The following is a 15,191-nucleotide window of genomic DNA, read 5'->3' as shown; positions in this document are numbered from 1 at the left end:
CTTAGCTGATTAACAGAATAAAAAGCTACACCTCTTCAATAAATTCCTGATTAACGCTGGAATTAATAATCAGCAACATGGACAATCGCCTACTGCAGTTTTCAATACAGACAGCAGGAGCTGCCTAACAAGCCATCATTAGAACTGCACAGATATATCTGTTCATTAAGGGTGAGGGTCGAGTAGGTGAGAGAGGTCATTAGTGTTTAGATTAGTGTTCGAAAAAATTTCATAAAGGCTTGTAATTTGGACTGCTTCCTGACAAAGTATTGATGCTAAGCATTCCTCAAGAAAAATATTAAAAGAATATTCGAGTAAAGGTAATTCCGTGCACATGCACAGACGTAGTGGGATGCGTGACAATCTCCTGCATTGAAATTTCTATTATTCTGTAAACTGCAATTGCTCAAGCAAAATGGAGCTACTCTTTAAACGTATTTCTCAAATTACTTTCTTCAACTGTGAAGTAGAAAATCACATCAGTGTAGTTGTGTCATCTGAGCCTAGAGTAGGACTTGAATCGGAAATATTTCATTTAAGTGGAAAAGCTTCCCAGATAACCCAATTATGAACGAAACTAAATTTCTGATGGCTTTGGCATCTGGGTTTCACTTCCTGCCTATAAGGTGAACTTCATGTTCCTTTTCAGAACAAAGCCTGTTTCGAAACATGATGATAAATATATTGATTACTTATGCCAGTGTCATATCCACCACTGAAGAAAATTTCCCAATAAATTCTGAATGGGTTTGAGGAGGACCTTTGCAAGGTTTAAAAGAAAAATGTATTCATGGAAAATGTGCCTCACTCTGCCGACCTGAAATCCTTGAGGTTGCAGAGGGTGGTAGTTCTCTTCAAACCTTTCCAGTGATTTATTAACAAATATTACTAATGAAAGAATTCTGGATATTCCAAAATAAGTGTATTTTCTTGCTTGTTTGATGTAAAATGGGAACCGTGTTGGAGGAGGAAAATTAAACCCAATAAGTGTCAAATAAAATTCTACAAAATGAGATAGTGAGAAAGATATGAAATTGAAGGAAATTGAAAGAGTTTTGAGTGTTACAGTAATAGAATTATACCGAACAATAGTTTGGCAGTGTATTTGTAATGTTTTTAGTTATTGATTTTCAAAAACATATCTAAGCAGAATAAATATTTCAGCTAAAGAGCAGTTTGTCATACAGAAAATAGGAAGTCAGATGACAATCATCAGGGGAATGTCTTGCACTAAACTGAACCCTGTATTCATTCAAATTGGGAAGAGGTTATGCAAACACTCAGTGTTAATTATCATCAAACAGCAGTTTTTGTGAAATGGTCTGGGTGTGCCTCTAAATTCTTCACACAGTGAGTAATTGCATACTGTATTAGAGGTTTAGGTGGAGCATCTTTTGCCTCGAGCTTCATTTTCTTTCTTTCCTCCTGCTTTGCTATTAGCTACTTGTGCAGTGTTTCTGCTGAAGGCTTGGCTTGGCAAATAGCAAAACTTTTGCAGCGTAAGTGCCAAATAATTATGATCTCGAACAAGTAAAGCTCAGCCACCTGCCCCTGACTATCAGCTGTACCGCCATCAACTTACTGGGCATTATTCTTGACCAGATGTGTAACTGGATCTGCCTTTTTAGTAACATGATTGCAAAAGCTGGACGTTTTAATAAGTGGCAGCCTGTTTTAGTTTCCAAAGACTTCTGTATTCAGGACGAGGATTTGTCAATGGCTTTCTAGAGGAAATAACACTTTATCACAATATAATAGCCACTGTTTCCACCAAAAGCATCTTGTATGTATGCGAAACAAATGGAATATTGTCCTTCATTGCTAGAGGGACGGAGTTTAAAAACAGGTAGGTGATGCTGTAGGTGAAGCTATATAGGGTGCTGGTGAGGCCACATCTGGAGTACTGTGTACAGTTTTGGTCTCCTTACTTGAGAAAGGATGTAATGGTGGTGGAGGGAGTGCAGCGGAGGTTCACTAGGTTGATTCTGAAGTTGGGAGGGTTGTTTTACGAGGAGAGATTGAGTAGACTGGGACTATACTCATTGGAATTTAGAAGCACGAGGGAGGATCTTATAGAAACATATGAAATTGTGAAGAAAATAGATAAGATAGAAGCTGAGAGATTGTTTCCACTGGTGGGTGAGACGAACTAGGGGGCATAGCCTCAAAATAGGGGGAAGCAGATTTAGAACAGAGTTGAGGAGGAACTTCTCCTCCCAAAGGGTTGTGAATCTGTGGAATTCTCTGCCCAGTGAAGTGGTTGAATATTTTTTAAGGCAAAGGTCAATAGATTTTTGAACAGTAAAGGAATTAAGGGTTATGGTGAGTGAATGGTAGATGGAGCTGCGTCCACAAAAAGATCAGCCATGATCATATTGATTGGCAGAGCAGACTTTACGGGCCAGATGGTCTATTCCTGCTCCTATTTCTTATACTTATGTTCTTATAAACTGAAGAATAAGTGATAAAATAATGATTATGTTACTGGAGTGCTAATTCAGGGACCTAATAATCCAGAGAATAGAAATCAAAATTTACAGTGATGGTTTTAAAATTTTAATACAGCCTTTTAAAAATGGAAACGTAAACTTAGTACAGTGCCAGTTAAAAAAATTACAGTGAAACTGTTAGGTTATCATAAAAATTATTTCTTCAGGAATAAAAACATAGCAACTTTGGATCTTTGTGTATTTTCTTGGTTGTAGCAATTGCTACAGACACAATCTGAATGAAAGTTGTTGTTAGTGCAATTATTCTATTATTTTCAAAGTAACTGGGAACCAGCTTGACTTCAGTTTGAGATGGGACTCTCTCTTTTAACCAGTCGGAGAGCCACAATATTCCAAAAACTGGCTTTTCTAAGAAAAAAAACAAAGATCCTGTAACCTAACAGCCTTGAACTTGGGGTTCAGTATGACCATTTCCAATTCATTTTGATGGAAGCAGAATAGTAGCAGAAAACACCTGAGGCATGTAGGTTAATTTCTATAGCAAAGAAGACCACCTTGTTTTCCCAAGGTTGTGTCCTCAAGATCTGTTTTTAAAAAATGCAAATGTTCCTTAAGGATGCATAGAAGGAACTGCATTTTCCATTCATCACAACTTTACAAACCAAATAATAAACCTGGCTTGATGCACAAGACTAATGTCTTTATATGATTTTATCATGTACAAACAGCAGTTATTTATCTTACCCCAGTGTCTCCCTGTATTGGTTAGGAGATATCTTAGCTTGGTTGCACTGTGGTATAACAATATTCCTAGAACTGAGCTGGCTTTGCTGTCAGGGCTTGTAATGCCAGCAGCACTCTTGATGTTGAGTTAATGCTTTAGTTAGCATTATTACATTTGGCACCAGCTGGAACATTCTGAAGAGACTGGCTAATAAAGATCACACAAGCTTTCATCATAAAGGTAAAGAATTCATTCCACTTGCATTATGTCCTGGTTCTGAATACCCAGTGACCATTGGGTTCTGAATACCCAATAATGGGACAGACATTATGGTGTAATTTGGATTCTGCAGATCCTGAAAGACAACATCCAAACTTGTTGCAAGCTAGTATTCGTTGTTCCTAAAGGATTCAAATGATCAAATATTTGAAATCCTTGCTGCTAAAGGATCAGTGGATTAAAAGTTGTGGCAGCATCAAGGAAAGATATCAGTGCAACAGAACACACTCATACACATCAACCTCCCCTCCCCGCCCAACCCTGGATAGAAACGCACTCTGTCTGCATGCAGGAGCAGATGTGTCACAGGAAATACTCATGCACTGTGTTCTGCAAGAGTCACCTCTGGGTACCAGAAGCCTGCAGTTTACACATTAACCCAGAGACATTAATTTCTATTCATTGTCCATCGTAGCCTACAAGGTAGCACTCAACGCATGCCAAATCACTATCCATGTCATAAAATCCATATATGCATGGTTTAAGACAAAAGAGAAGAAATGTATCTAAAATGTCACAACTGTCCTTTCTTTTTACAGATTACTTTCCAGCTCTTTGATTCTAACATGCTTTCAGTGGTTTACTGTTTAATATCATTTATGAATCATTTAAACAGTTTATATCTGTTACATTCACAAGTTATATATCTGAACAGTTCAAACAGTTGGCAACAGCTATTTACACAATTTATATCTGATATTGACACAGTTTATCTGTGAACTGTTCTATTTAAGTCTAATATTTGCAGTCAGTATTTGTGCTATTCATAGTTTCTTTCATTCAGTTAGATTACAGCCTTTTGTTGGGTATATAGGATAGTGATTTAGCTATACGCTTGGTGCATGTTCAAGGACCATGAAACACTCAGACATCCGAGTACTATTTTTCATTCACAATAGTGATAGCAGCCAAGCAGCGCTTTTGAGTTTGGTATTGAAAGGACATGCCTACAATGCACTTAACAGGTGGTGAAACTGTACTGACTGATCATACTAGTTTAAGCAAGATAGGGCTTTAAGATCTTCATGAGCATAATAATACCTCTGTGCTACCATGGGGAAAAAGCATCTGTCCTTACTGCCAGGGTTTTGGATGGGGATCAAGTTGTTAGGTATGTCCAGCAGGGTTTTTTGAAGCAGTATGTGAATGGTCAAATGAGAGAGAGGGCTATACTAGACCTGGTGAAGGGAAATGAGCCCGGCCACGTAATCAAAGTTTCAGTAAGGGAGCATTTTGGGAACAGTGACCATAACTGTGTAACTTCTTGGATACTTATGAATAAGGACTTCGGATGAAAATCTTAAATTGGGGAAGGCCAGTGATAACCTAATTAGGCACTAATTGGAGAATGTAGATTGGAAGTGACTGTTTGAAGGTAAATCCCCATTTGACATGGTCTTTTAAAGACCAGTCGATTACAGTGCAAGACAAGCATGTTCCTGTGAAAATGAAGGAAGGAATGGCAGGATTCAGGAACCTTGGATGACAGGAAATTACCACCTTAGTCAAAAAAAGGAAGCATACCTAAGCTTTCAGCAAATAAAAACAGACAAAGTCCTTGAAGAATATAGAGAAATGATGAAGGAGCTCAAACAGAGAATTGGGAGGGCTAAAAGAGGCCATAAAATGTCCCTGGCCAGCTGGCATCTCATGGCATTTTATACATATTAAGGGCAGGAAGGTAGCTAGGGAAAGAGTAGGCCCACTCAAGGAAAAAGGAGGGAGGTTATGTATGGCACTAGAGGAAATGCGTAAGATCTTTAATGAGTACTTTATGTCGGTATTCGCCAAAGAGAGGATCATGAGGGATGTTGAGGTTAGGGAAAGGAGTATGAATACTCTTGGGCAGGTCAACATGATGAAGGAGGAAGTGTTGGTGTCTTGAAATGCATTAACATTGATAAGTCTCCAGGGCCAGGTGGAATCTATCCCAGGATATTGTGGGACACAAGGGAGGAAGTAGCTGGAGCCTTAACAGATATCTTTGCACCGTCTTTCACCTCCGTTGAGGTTCCAGAGGACTGGAGAATGGTCAGTGTTGTTCCTTGGTTTCAGAAGAGAAACCAAGAAAATCCAGCTAATTACAGGCTGGTGAGCCTGATGTCAGTGGTAGGGAAGCTGTTACAGAACTTACTGAGAAACGAGATCTATTCAATTTGGAAGTGAATGGACTTGTTAGTGATAGGCAGGATGGGTTTGTGTGGGAAAAGTTAATGTCTCACCAACTTGATTTGAATTTTTTGAGGCAGTCACAAGAATGATTGATGAGGCAAGGGCAAAGATGTTATCTACATGGACTTAAGTAAAGCATTCGGTAAGATAGCTCATGATAGGCTGTTACAAAAGGCAGAGTCTCATGGGGTCCAGGGTGTACTGGCTAAATAGATACAGAACTGGCTTGGTCATAAAAGACAGAGAGCAGTGGTGAAAGGGTGATTTTCTGAATGGAAATCAGTAACTACTGGTGTTCAGCAAGGATCAGTGCTGGGACTTCTGTTGTTTGCAATGTTCGTAAGTGATCTGGAGGAAACTGTTGGTGGTCTGATTAGTAACTTTGCAGATGACACCAAAATTGGTGGAGTAGTGAGGAGAATTGTCAAAGGTTACAGTGGAATATAGATAGCAGCTTTGGGCAGGGAAATGGCAGATAGTTTAATCTAGACAAATGCAAGTGATGCATTTTTGAATATCAAATTCAGGTGCAAATTATAGAACAAATGGTAGAACCTTTGGAGCATTGACATACAGAGGGATCTCAGCATACAGGTCCACAGATCCCTGAAAGTAGTGATACAGGTGGTTAAGGTGGTCAAGAAGACATACAGCACACTTGCCTTCACCGGCCAGGGCGTTGAATATAGAAGTTGACAAGTTGTAAAAAACTTAAGTTAGGCCACATTTGGAATACTGCATGCAGTTCTGGTCACCACGCTACCAGAAGGACATGGATACTTTGGAGAGGGTGGAGAGAAGGTTTACCAGGATGTTGCCTGGTCTGAAGGGGTTTGAGTTAATAGGAGAGGTTGGATAAACTTGGATTGTTTTCACTGGAAAGACAGAGGCTGAGGGCGACCTGATAGAGGTTTACAAAATTATGAGATGCATAAATAGGGTGGATAGTCAGAGGCTTTTTCCCAGGTGGGAAGATCAACTGCAAGAGTGATAGGTACCTGGAGAACACTGCCAGTGGAGGTGGTAGAAGCGGGCATGTTAACTACATTTAAGGCGTATCTTTAATGGACACATAAACGAGGGATGGAAACCATGTACAGTATCGGCAATAAGTAGTGGGTCTAATAAGGATTAAAAATCATCGCGGGACTGAAGGGCCTGTTGCTGTGCTGTATTGTATAGTATTTGTGATCCTGAATTTCAGTTAACCATTTTAACCTCTTCTCAGAGCATATATGGATAATTAACATGAAGGTGACTAAAATCTAAAACAAATATCATTATGTAATTATGAAAACATAAAGTAAGGATGTTCGCTGAGTTTTGCAGCTAAAATTATTTTAATTATAAATAAATTAGTAGATTACTTACTATGCATGATTTGAATATGTGCAGCACTAATTTGATTTTAATTGTTTTATTGGCAGGTTACATTATTATTCCCACTGTTTCCAGTAAATGATGAGCAGCAAGAGTCAATGCAGGTTATTCAAAATATAAATGATTACAACAGAAGATTTTCTGGTCAGCCCAGATCTGTAAGTATACTAGAATTTTATGACTGTACGGTTAGAAATTAGAAAAAAAATTATTATTAAAAAGTACTTCTTGATTAAAATATTTTGTGTTTCAATAGTCATTGGTGTCCACATTTCATGCAAAATAGTTAAATGTAAATTGTTGTGTATCTCCCCATGAAGTTTCAGCTGGTAATTTTCAAGGGGTAATTATCTTCTCAAACATGCGTTCAACTAATCAACTGTGCTGTGACCAAAATGTCCTTAAGATCAATTTAATTTTGTTGCTTCCCACTTGGATGCATCATAGTTTATTATGTCCTACATCTCTTCAAGATATGTACAAACATGTCCTTCATATTTAACGTCATCTCTGATTGTGACTTTTTGGACTTCAACTTATCATAGTGTCACAGCTACACTTCAGGATTCAATAATTTGCATTAAAAAATGTGAAATCTGTATCTTGAGCTACTTTTTTGAGAATGGTCAGACAGAGTCCCCGAGCAGAACCTGGGACAAATGGCTTAAGCAGAGACCAGTAGCAGGTATCCTAAGGCCCACTGTGCTCAGGTCAATTACCTGAAACTGCCTGAAGTGATCTTATTTTTCTTATTTCATTCTTTTAAGCAAATTGATACCCCTGTCGGCATCTCCAAATCATGATACAGCATTGTGCTTTTTCTCACCTCTATACTAATGACACCCTGAATTAACAGAACTACTTGATTGCCTTTTCTTAGTTTGCTTTCATTTTGAAATGTCAAATATCCTTCACTGTTTAGGTCCCAGCATTGCCCACTTGCAACTTAATCTCTGTAGTATCGCCAGGTCATAAACATTTACTTCTATCTGTGCTGACAGTTGATCCATTCTGTTACAAGCACAGCACACATTCAGATACAGAGCCATTAACTGTCTTTTTACTATGTTTGCAATCTCTGGTGCACTTTATTTGTACTTTGTTAGAATTATAGAATTCCTAAAGAATGAAAGCAGGCTATTTGGCCCATTGAGTCCATACAGAGCATCTGAAGAACATCCCACCCAGACTGATATCCCTACTCTATCCCTGTAACTCTGCATTTCCCATGGCTAACCCACCTGGCCTGAACATACCTGGGTACTATGGGCAATTTAGTATGGCCAATCCACCTAACCTGCACATCTTTGAACTGTGGGAGGTAACCAGATAACCCAGAGGAAACCCACACAGACACAGGGAGAATATGCAAACTCCAACAGACACTCACCCAAGGATGAAATTGAATTAGATTCCTGGTACTATGAGGCAGCAATGCTAGCCATTGTGCCGCATCGTTCTTTCCATCACACTCCTATTATCATGACCTAAATTACCGCCCGTTCAAATGTCACTACATGCTATCGTATTCGTCAAAAAGGCAAGATAATAAGAAATTCAAATTGTAAGCTCAAATGTTGATTTATCTTTCACTTAATATATGAATGATCAGAATACTTATTTCCTTATCACTTATTTCCTATCACTCTTACCTATGCAAAATTTGCCTTTATATTGAATACTTGCCGTGTTTTACAATGCAGTGACCCTGTACTGCTTGGCACTAATTTTAGAAAGTGTCCTCTGCATTTCTCTAATTATTCCAATCTTGCATATGAGGGAGACGAAAATCTTGACCTTTGATCCCATTCTGTTGAATACGGTTTGCCAAGTTGCTGATCAATGATTCCAGTTTGAATAGCCCTAATGATTGTATTACTTGAGCTCTTAAAATCTCTGCTCCTGCGTTAGGATGGAATGGATTTGTCATTACTGGTATGAATTTCCCTGGAATGTGTTAGTGAAAATCCCTGTCATTACTGGTATGAATTTCCCTGTAATATGTTAGTAAGAATCCCTGTTTATGTTTGGACTGAACTTCAGCTTTGTTCAGATAGCAATTTTAAAGAACATCTGCATTGTAAACCTATTTTTTTCAACATTTGAAGCTGTTTTTGCTTATCAAATGAGTATTTAAGGCCAACCCATTTCAATTTGAGATAGATTATAAAAGTTCCCAGGCTCTTTCATTTCAGCAGGTCTAGGACTATCAAGTCAGAAAAGTATACTTAATTCTGAGAAGGAATTCTCAGTGATCTGATTCTAACTTTTAATCAAAATATATGTTAAGTTTAAAAAAAAGACATCAAAAGGAAGTATAGGTAAAAACTGTATATTACACAGACAAATTCATTTATATGTACAGGTCATTCAGTTCATTTCAATGATCTAGAAGTTATTAGAGAAAGACTACAGATGGTTATTTAGTATTCTAAGTGAATGCTTCCTTTATCACACCTTTTATTTTGATGGCTTCATTTCATATATATTCTTTCTCATGTTTAAAATAAGAAACTGTCAGTCTCAACTGGTACACATGGGCATTTTATGAATAACTTATCACATTTTTGCTGCAGCTTATAGATCGTATATTGGATGTTCCCACACTACTGCGTCATGCCTTCACTGAACTGTTTTCAATCAGCGGCCTTTTCTGGATGTTCCGAATACGAATCTTCCTCTGTCTGGCTGGTGCCTTATTCTATTTAGCATCACCGCTGGACTTTATTCCTGAAGCCTTTTTTGGAATTCTGGGTTTTCTGGATGACCTATTTGTTATTTTTCTACTTCTCATCTATATTTCCATCATGTATCGAGAAGCGGTAACACAAAGATTGAATAGATGAATTAATATTCCGAAAACAAGAGAAACCTGACTGAATTGAAGTTAAATGTGCACAATTTCCTGGAAATTATATTGTTACCTCTTGTTGGCCTGGTTAGAAGGTTTCGCAAACTGTGAACTTCTGCAAACTCCACGTTAACAATAAATAGCCAAAAAAAAATGCAATTCTTAAATTTGCAATTACAGCATTTTTTTTGTCAACTGATGTAATTCAGGTTGAAACGAGTCAGGAAATACTAATCTTTGTGTATTGCAAAGCTTTTTAAAGAGTTAAAATTTGAATTATTACAGATCGAATAGGTCTCTGACGTGAAATCTAAATGGTATAATTGAGATGTCCAATTTGGGAACAGTCAGAGATAGAATTTTTTAAATGTAAGTTTTTGTTGTTTAGATGAAAACTGCAACACTGGTAAATCATGAAGCTAGATTGTGTGCTTTTGAGTTAGGCTTCTCCTGTTGTTTTGCACTTTGTATAAAGATATGGAGGAAAATTGAAAATGTCCATTGTATGTCTACTTAGGAGTTTAAGGACCAGAGCTTATTGTAAATAGAATGCAGGAATTTTCTGCCTGCATATTTTCTATGCTAAAAACATTTATTTGATATTGGAAAGATTTTCAGTTCCCAGCATGTAACAAAATGTGAACAAATTATTCCTTTTTTATTAAAAGTGTTTGGATGCCTTGTTTGTAAAGCCGCTTGATCGGCACCCCATTCATCACTTGCATTCTTTCTGCTATCTGCACAGCCTGGTTAGAACATACATTGCAACAACTTGCCAAAGCTTTGATCTCTACTATCTAGAAGGGCAAAGACAACAAGTGTATGGAAACTCACTGCCTCCAAGTTCCCTTTCAATTTGCATTATTCTTATTTGGAAATGGATCGCTCTTCCTTCTCTTTAGATGGATCAAAATCCTGGAATATTCGACCTAACGACTTCCCAGAGATACATTTAGAGTGCAGACTGCAGCATTTCACAAAGACAGCTCAAAACCTCCTCCTCAAGGCTAATTAGGATTATAGCATCTGGCCTTGCCAGAAATGCTGAGAATGCATAAATATATTAAATTAATTGATGATGCTTCATTCATTTGGTTGAGTGCTATCTTCATAAATTGAAAATCACCAACACATGAATGATTAACTCAATGCTGAAATATTTAAAAGATAAAATAATGAAGTTGAACATATATGGAATTGAATAGAAAAGAAGTGGCATAATAGACTGGAATGCTTACATATTTGAATCAACTTATTGGGAAAGGCTCATTCCTTCACGCTTCCCTATTTAAACTAGGTACTATGAATCAGTGATGAGATGCTTCTCCACAGACAGATCCTATTGAAGAAATACTGGAAATAATTATAAAGCACCTGGTAGCTTGTTTTAGTCAGCAATGTTCAAATTGAACTGTGTCAAATGTTTTGTGATTGAGAGAGCTGCAGTTGTGTTTATTATCACTCTAAGAAGGAGCAAGAAATCTGCCAATGTTATCGACAACCATGAGCAAGAACTATTTGAATGCAAATGTGATTTTGTTGTAAGATTTAAGATGAAGATAGGGTTGGGCATTCTTAGGGGACCTTCCATGATTAGATAGTTTTCCATTCAGTTGTACCTAGGTGCTTACTTGGAACTGGGTTAGTCAAAATTACCCTGCTATTCTCTTTGCTTGAACTTTTTTTTGCTTTCAAATGCAATAATCTCTAGCTTAATAAACTAATAGTTGTTACAGATGTTTGAATAAAGGTAAAGGATAAAAATGGCTGTGCCTTAAGGTTTTCTCTGATTTCAAGTTTGAGAAACTTATTTGAATTAAGAGATTTTTGAGAAGATATCATCAAAATAAAAGTGCGGTTAATGCAAAGTGTACTCATTCAAAATTAGCTTAAAAATGCAGTGGGTAAAGAAACCGATCTACATTTGTTCCTATTGAATGAAGTTGGAAGAGCCCAAAATAAGAATTGGATCATGTGATTTTATCTATGCCATTGTTCAAACCCAGATAATGGTAATACTTTTGGATGCTCATAACAAGTGTCGATAGTTGTAATGAAGTTGGTGCCATGAAGAATACTGAGATACAGCTGTATAGAATTATCTTGCTTTCCTTGGTTCTCCAGCAAAAATTAAGAGAACTTACATAAACTAGCAGGAGAAAAATCAACTTCCTTTCTCTGGATTTTAGGGATTTTACTGCTGACAGACATACTACACCTCCCCTTCTGGAGGTCTGAAGGCCTTTGTCAGTATCGTTCATAACACAAACTATTCAGCTATCTAAGAGCCGATCAGTTGCTGTCAGGCTGATGACCTTTGGCATCAGGATAGATTAATGTTTCTTCCTTACTATGTCAAACATAGATTTCAAAATTTTGAAGAGCCAATAATAATCCCAAAGTTTCCTTTTTCCTTTGTGTAGTGTATTTCCTTTGATACTGGATTAACTTTTGAGATGTACTGTACTGGCTTCGCTATTCCTGACTTTTCACCCTGTAACAAAATTGCACCTATTCCCAAGTCACTGGCATCATTTGCCATTTTAAATGGTCTGGAAAATTAGGATGGCCAACCTGCATTTATTTATTAGGATTGCTTCTCAAAGACTGCCTGGCATTCTGCTAACTATACTGCTTTTGCTTGTTAACCATTAAATTTGTTAATGGTAGTATTATTATGCTGAAATTACACAAAGTTTCGGTAAAACCCACATTCTATAAATCTCTTTAGCTTTAGCAACAAGGAATACTACTACAGCCTTCATTTTTGTTCTCCTTGACAAGGCTTGTTCTGGTCCTATAATGTATACTCGGTAAGTTAATCTTGCTTTCAGAAATTCACTTTTGCCTAAAGTTGTTACTAAGTCAGCCAACTGTATTTGCTTAAGTAGGTCTTCCAATTGTCTCACATGGCTCTTCCCACAGATAACTCTATGTTACAACATTGTTTAAATAAACTACATTATTATGTACTCCATCTACAGCTTGATTCAAAAGACTTTGGAATGGAGCTGAGGTGTCCTTTATCCCAAAATGTTTAACAACATCAATATATCGCATTTGCTGTGACAAGAAGAGCTGTTTCATCAGCCTTGATGTTAATAGCATTGCTAGTGTCCTTTTAATTGATCAATCAGAGAAAGGAATGAGGTACTATCAACCCCATCAATGTTGACTTCTAACCATGAAATTTTAGTATTTCTTTTTGCAATTGTATGTTCCTTTCTATAATTCACAAAATCTAGTTGATTCATCCTCTTTAGGAATCAATACCACTAGTGAACTCCAGCTTTGACTAGGTTCAATCTAGTGATTTTCCAGTATCAAATCTGTATTTCCATTTGAGCTTCTGTCCCAGAGTTCAATCAGTTAGGACTCTCCTATGTCTACATTATGCCATGTGAACATAGTTTATTCAGGTGTGCCTCTACAGATTATTTTATATTTAAGTAACTGTACAAGATCCTCCTGTCATCCTTTCTCTAAATATGAGAACAGTGTGTAACTGTCCCAGTGTTTCTGTGTTGACTAATGCAATTGTAGGAGATTCACTTTGAGAATTATTTATTTCTCCTTCCACTTTGGGTGCACAGCATGGAAACAGACCCTTCGGTCCAACCCGTCCATGCCGACCAGATATTCCAACCCAATCTAGTCCCACTTCACCCTTTTACTTGTCCCTGTCATCCTCCAGTGTTTTTACCACCTGATAGATTTGTTCCTTTTTTCCTTTTCTCTCTGATGAAACTATTTTAAAATGTTTGTGACATCACCATTTCTTCTTCCTAAAATCAGGATATTTCCTGTTTCAACAGCAGCATTTTAAGCCTATATTCATGTGGCCTTGCTTTTTATTAGCAATTTTAATTCTAGTTTTCTCATTACCATTTTCCTTTCTGTCTTCTGCTGTTTGTAATTCTATCTCCCAATATTGGCATTCTTTTCTTCATACTCAAGCTTTAAGCATAATGCAATCTTACTGTTCCAGTACAGTATATCACTACTCTTACAAAACAAAGAACAAAGAATAAAGAAAATTTACAGCCCAGGAACAGGCCCTTCCTAAGCATCTGTATCCCTCTGCTCCCCACCTACTCATGAATTTGTCCAGACACATCTTAAATGAATCTACCGTGCCTATCTCTACCACCTCTGCTGGCAACCGTTCCAAATGCCCACCACCCTCTGTGTGAAGTACCTACCACGTCTATCCCCCTTAAACTTTCCACCTCACCTTGAAAGTGTGCCTCTCGTTATTGAATCCTTCACCCTGGGAAAAAGCTTGACTCTATCCAACGTGTCTATACCCTTCATGATTTTGTAAACCTCAACCCCCCTCAATCTCCTTTTCTCTTAAAAAAAACCTAATCTACTCAACCTCTCTTCATAGCTAGCACCTTCCATACCAGGCAACTTCCTCGTAAACCTTCTCTGCGCCCTTTCCAAAGCGTCCACATCCTTTAGGTAATGTGGCGACCAGAACCATACACAGTATTCTAAATGCGGCCGAACCAATGTCTTGTACAATGTTAACATGACTTGCCAGCTCTTATACTCAATACCCCGTCCACTGAAGGCAAGCATACGATATGCCTTCTTGACCACTCTATCCACCTGTGCAGCAACCTTCAGGGTACAATGGACCTGCACTCCCAGATCTCTCTGCCCATCAACTTTTCCCAAGGCTCTTCCATTCATTGTATAAATTGCTCTAGAATTAGTCTTACCTAAATGCACCACCTCACATTTTTCTGGATTGAAAAACATCTGCCACTTTTCCACCTACCTCTCCAGTCTATCTATATCCTCCTGTATTCTGACAGTCTCTTATGCTTTCTGCTACTCCACCAGTCTTTGTGTCATCTGCAAACTTGCTGATCATACCAACCGTGCCCTCTTCCAGATCATATATGTCTATTACAAACAATAGTGGCCCCAACACTGACCCCTGTGGAACACCGATGGTCACCTTTCTCCATTTTGAGAAACTCCCTTCAACCACTACTGTCTCCTGTTACTCAACCAGGTTCTTTATCCACCTAGCTAGAACACCCTGCATACCATGTGACTTCACTTTCTCCATTAGTCTACCATGGGGAACCTTATCAAATGCCTTACTAAAGTCCATATATATGACACCAACAGCCCTTCCTTAATCTATCAACTTGGTCACTTCCTCGAAGAACTCTATTAAGTTGATATGGCACGATTTCCCCCGCACAAAATCATGTTGCCTATTACTGATAAACCCATTCTTTTCTAAATATATATAGATCCTATCCCTCAGTACCTTCTCCAGCAACTTTCCCATCACTGACGTCAGGCTTACTGGCCT

General features: G+C 37.9%; 1 protein-coding gene across 7 annotated transcripts in view; it reads left to right on the top strand.

Moving 5' to 3' along the window:
- Positions 1–10,547, top strand: part of LOC140485645 (E3 ubiquitin-protein ligase RNF170-like) — a 46,934-nt gene extending 36,387 nt beyond the window's left edge. For all 7 annotated transcript variants that reach the window (XM_072584008.1, XM_072584006.1, XM_072584004.1 and 4 more), the window contains 2 exons: positions 7,053–7,163; positions 9,582–10,547. In XM_072584008.1, coding sequence (XP_072440109.1) covers positions 7,053–7,163; positions 9,582–9,851 — 381 coding nt within the window. In that variant the 3' untranslated portion in view covers positions 9,852–10,547. The remainder of the gene's footprint in view (positions 1–7,052; positions 7,164–9,581) is intronic.
- Positions 10,548–15,191: the final 4,644 nt, after the last annotated feature.

The sequence above is a fragment of the Chiloscyllium punctatum genome, chromosome 14, assembly GCF_047496795.1.
Source record: "Chiloscyllium punctatum isolate Juve2018m chromosome 14, sChiPun1.3, whole genome shotgun sequence".
Classification (NCBI taxonomy): domain Eukaryota; kingdom Metazoa; phylum Chordata; class Chondrichthyes; order Orectolobiformes; family Hemiscylliidae; genus Chiloscyllium; species Chiloscyllium punctatum.
Note: the sequence above shows the minus strand (reverse complement) of the source record. Positions and strands in the feature narration are given on the sequence as shown.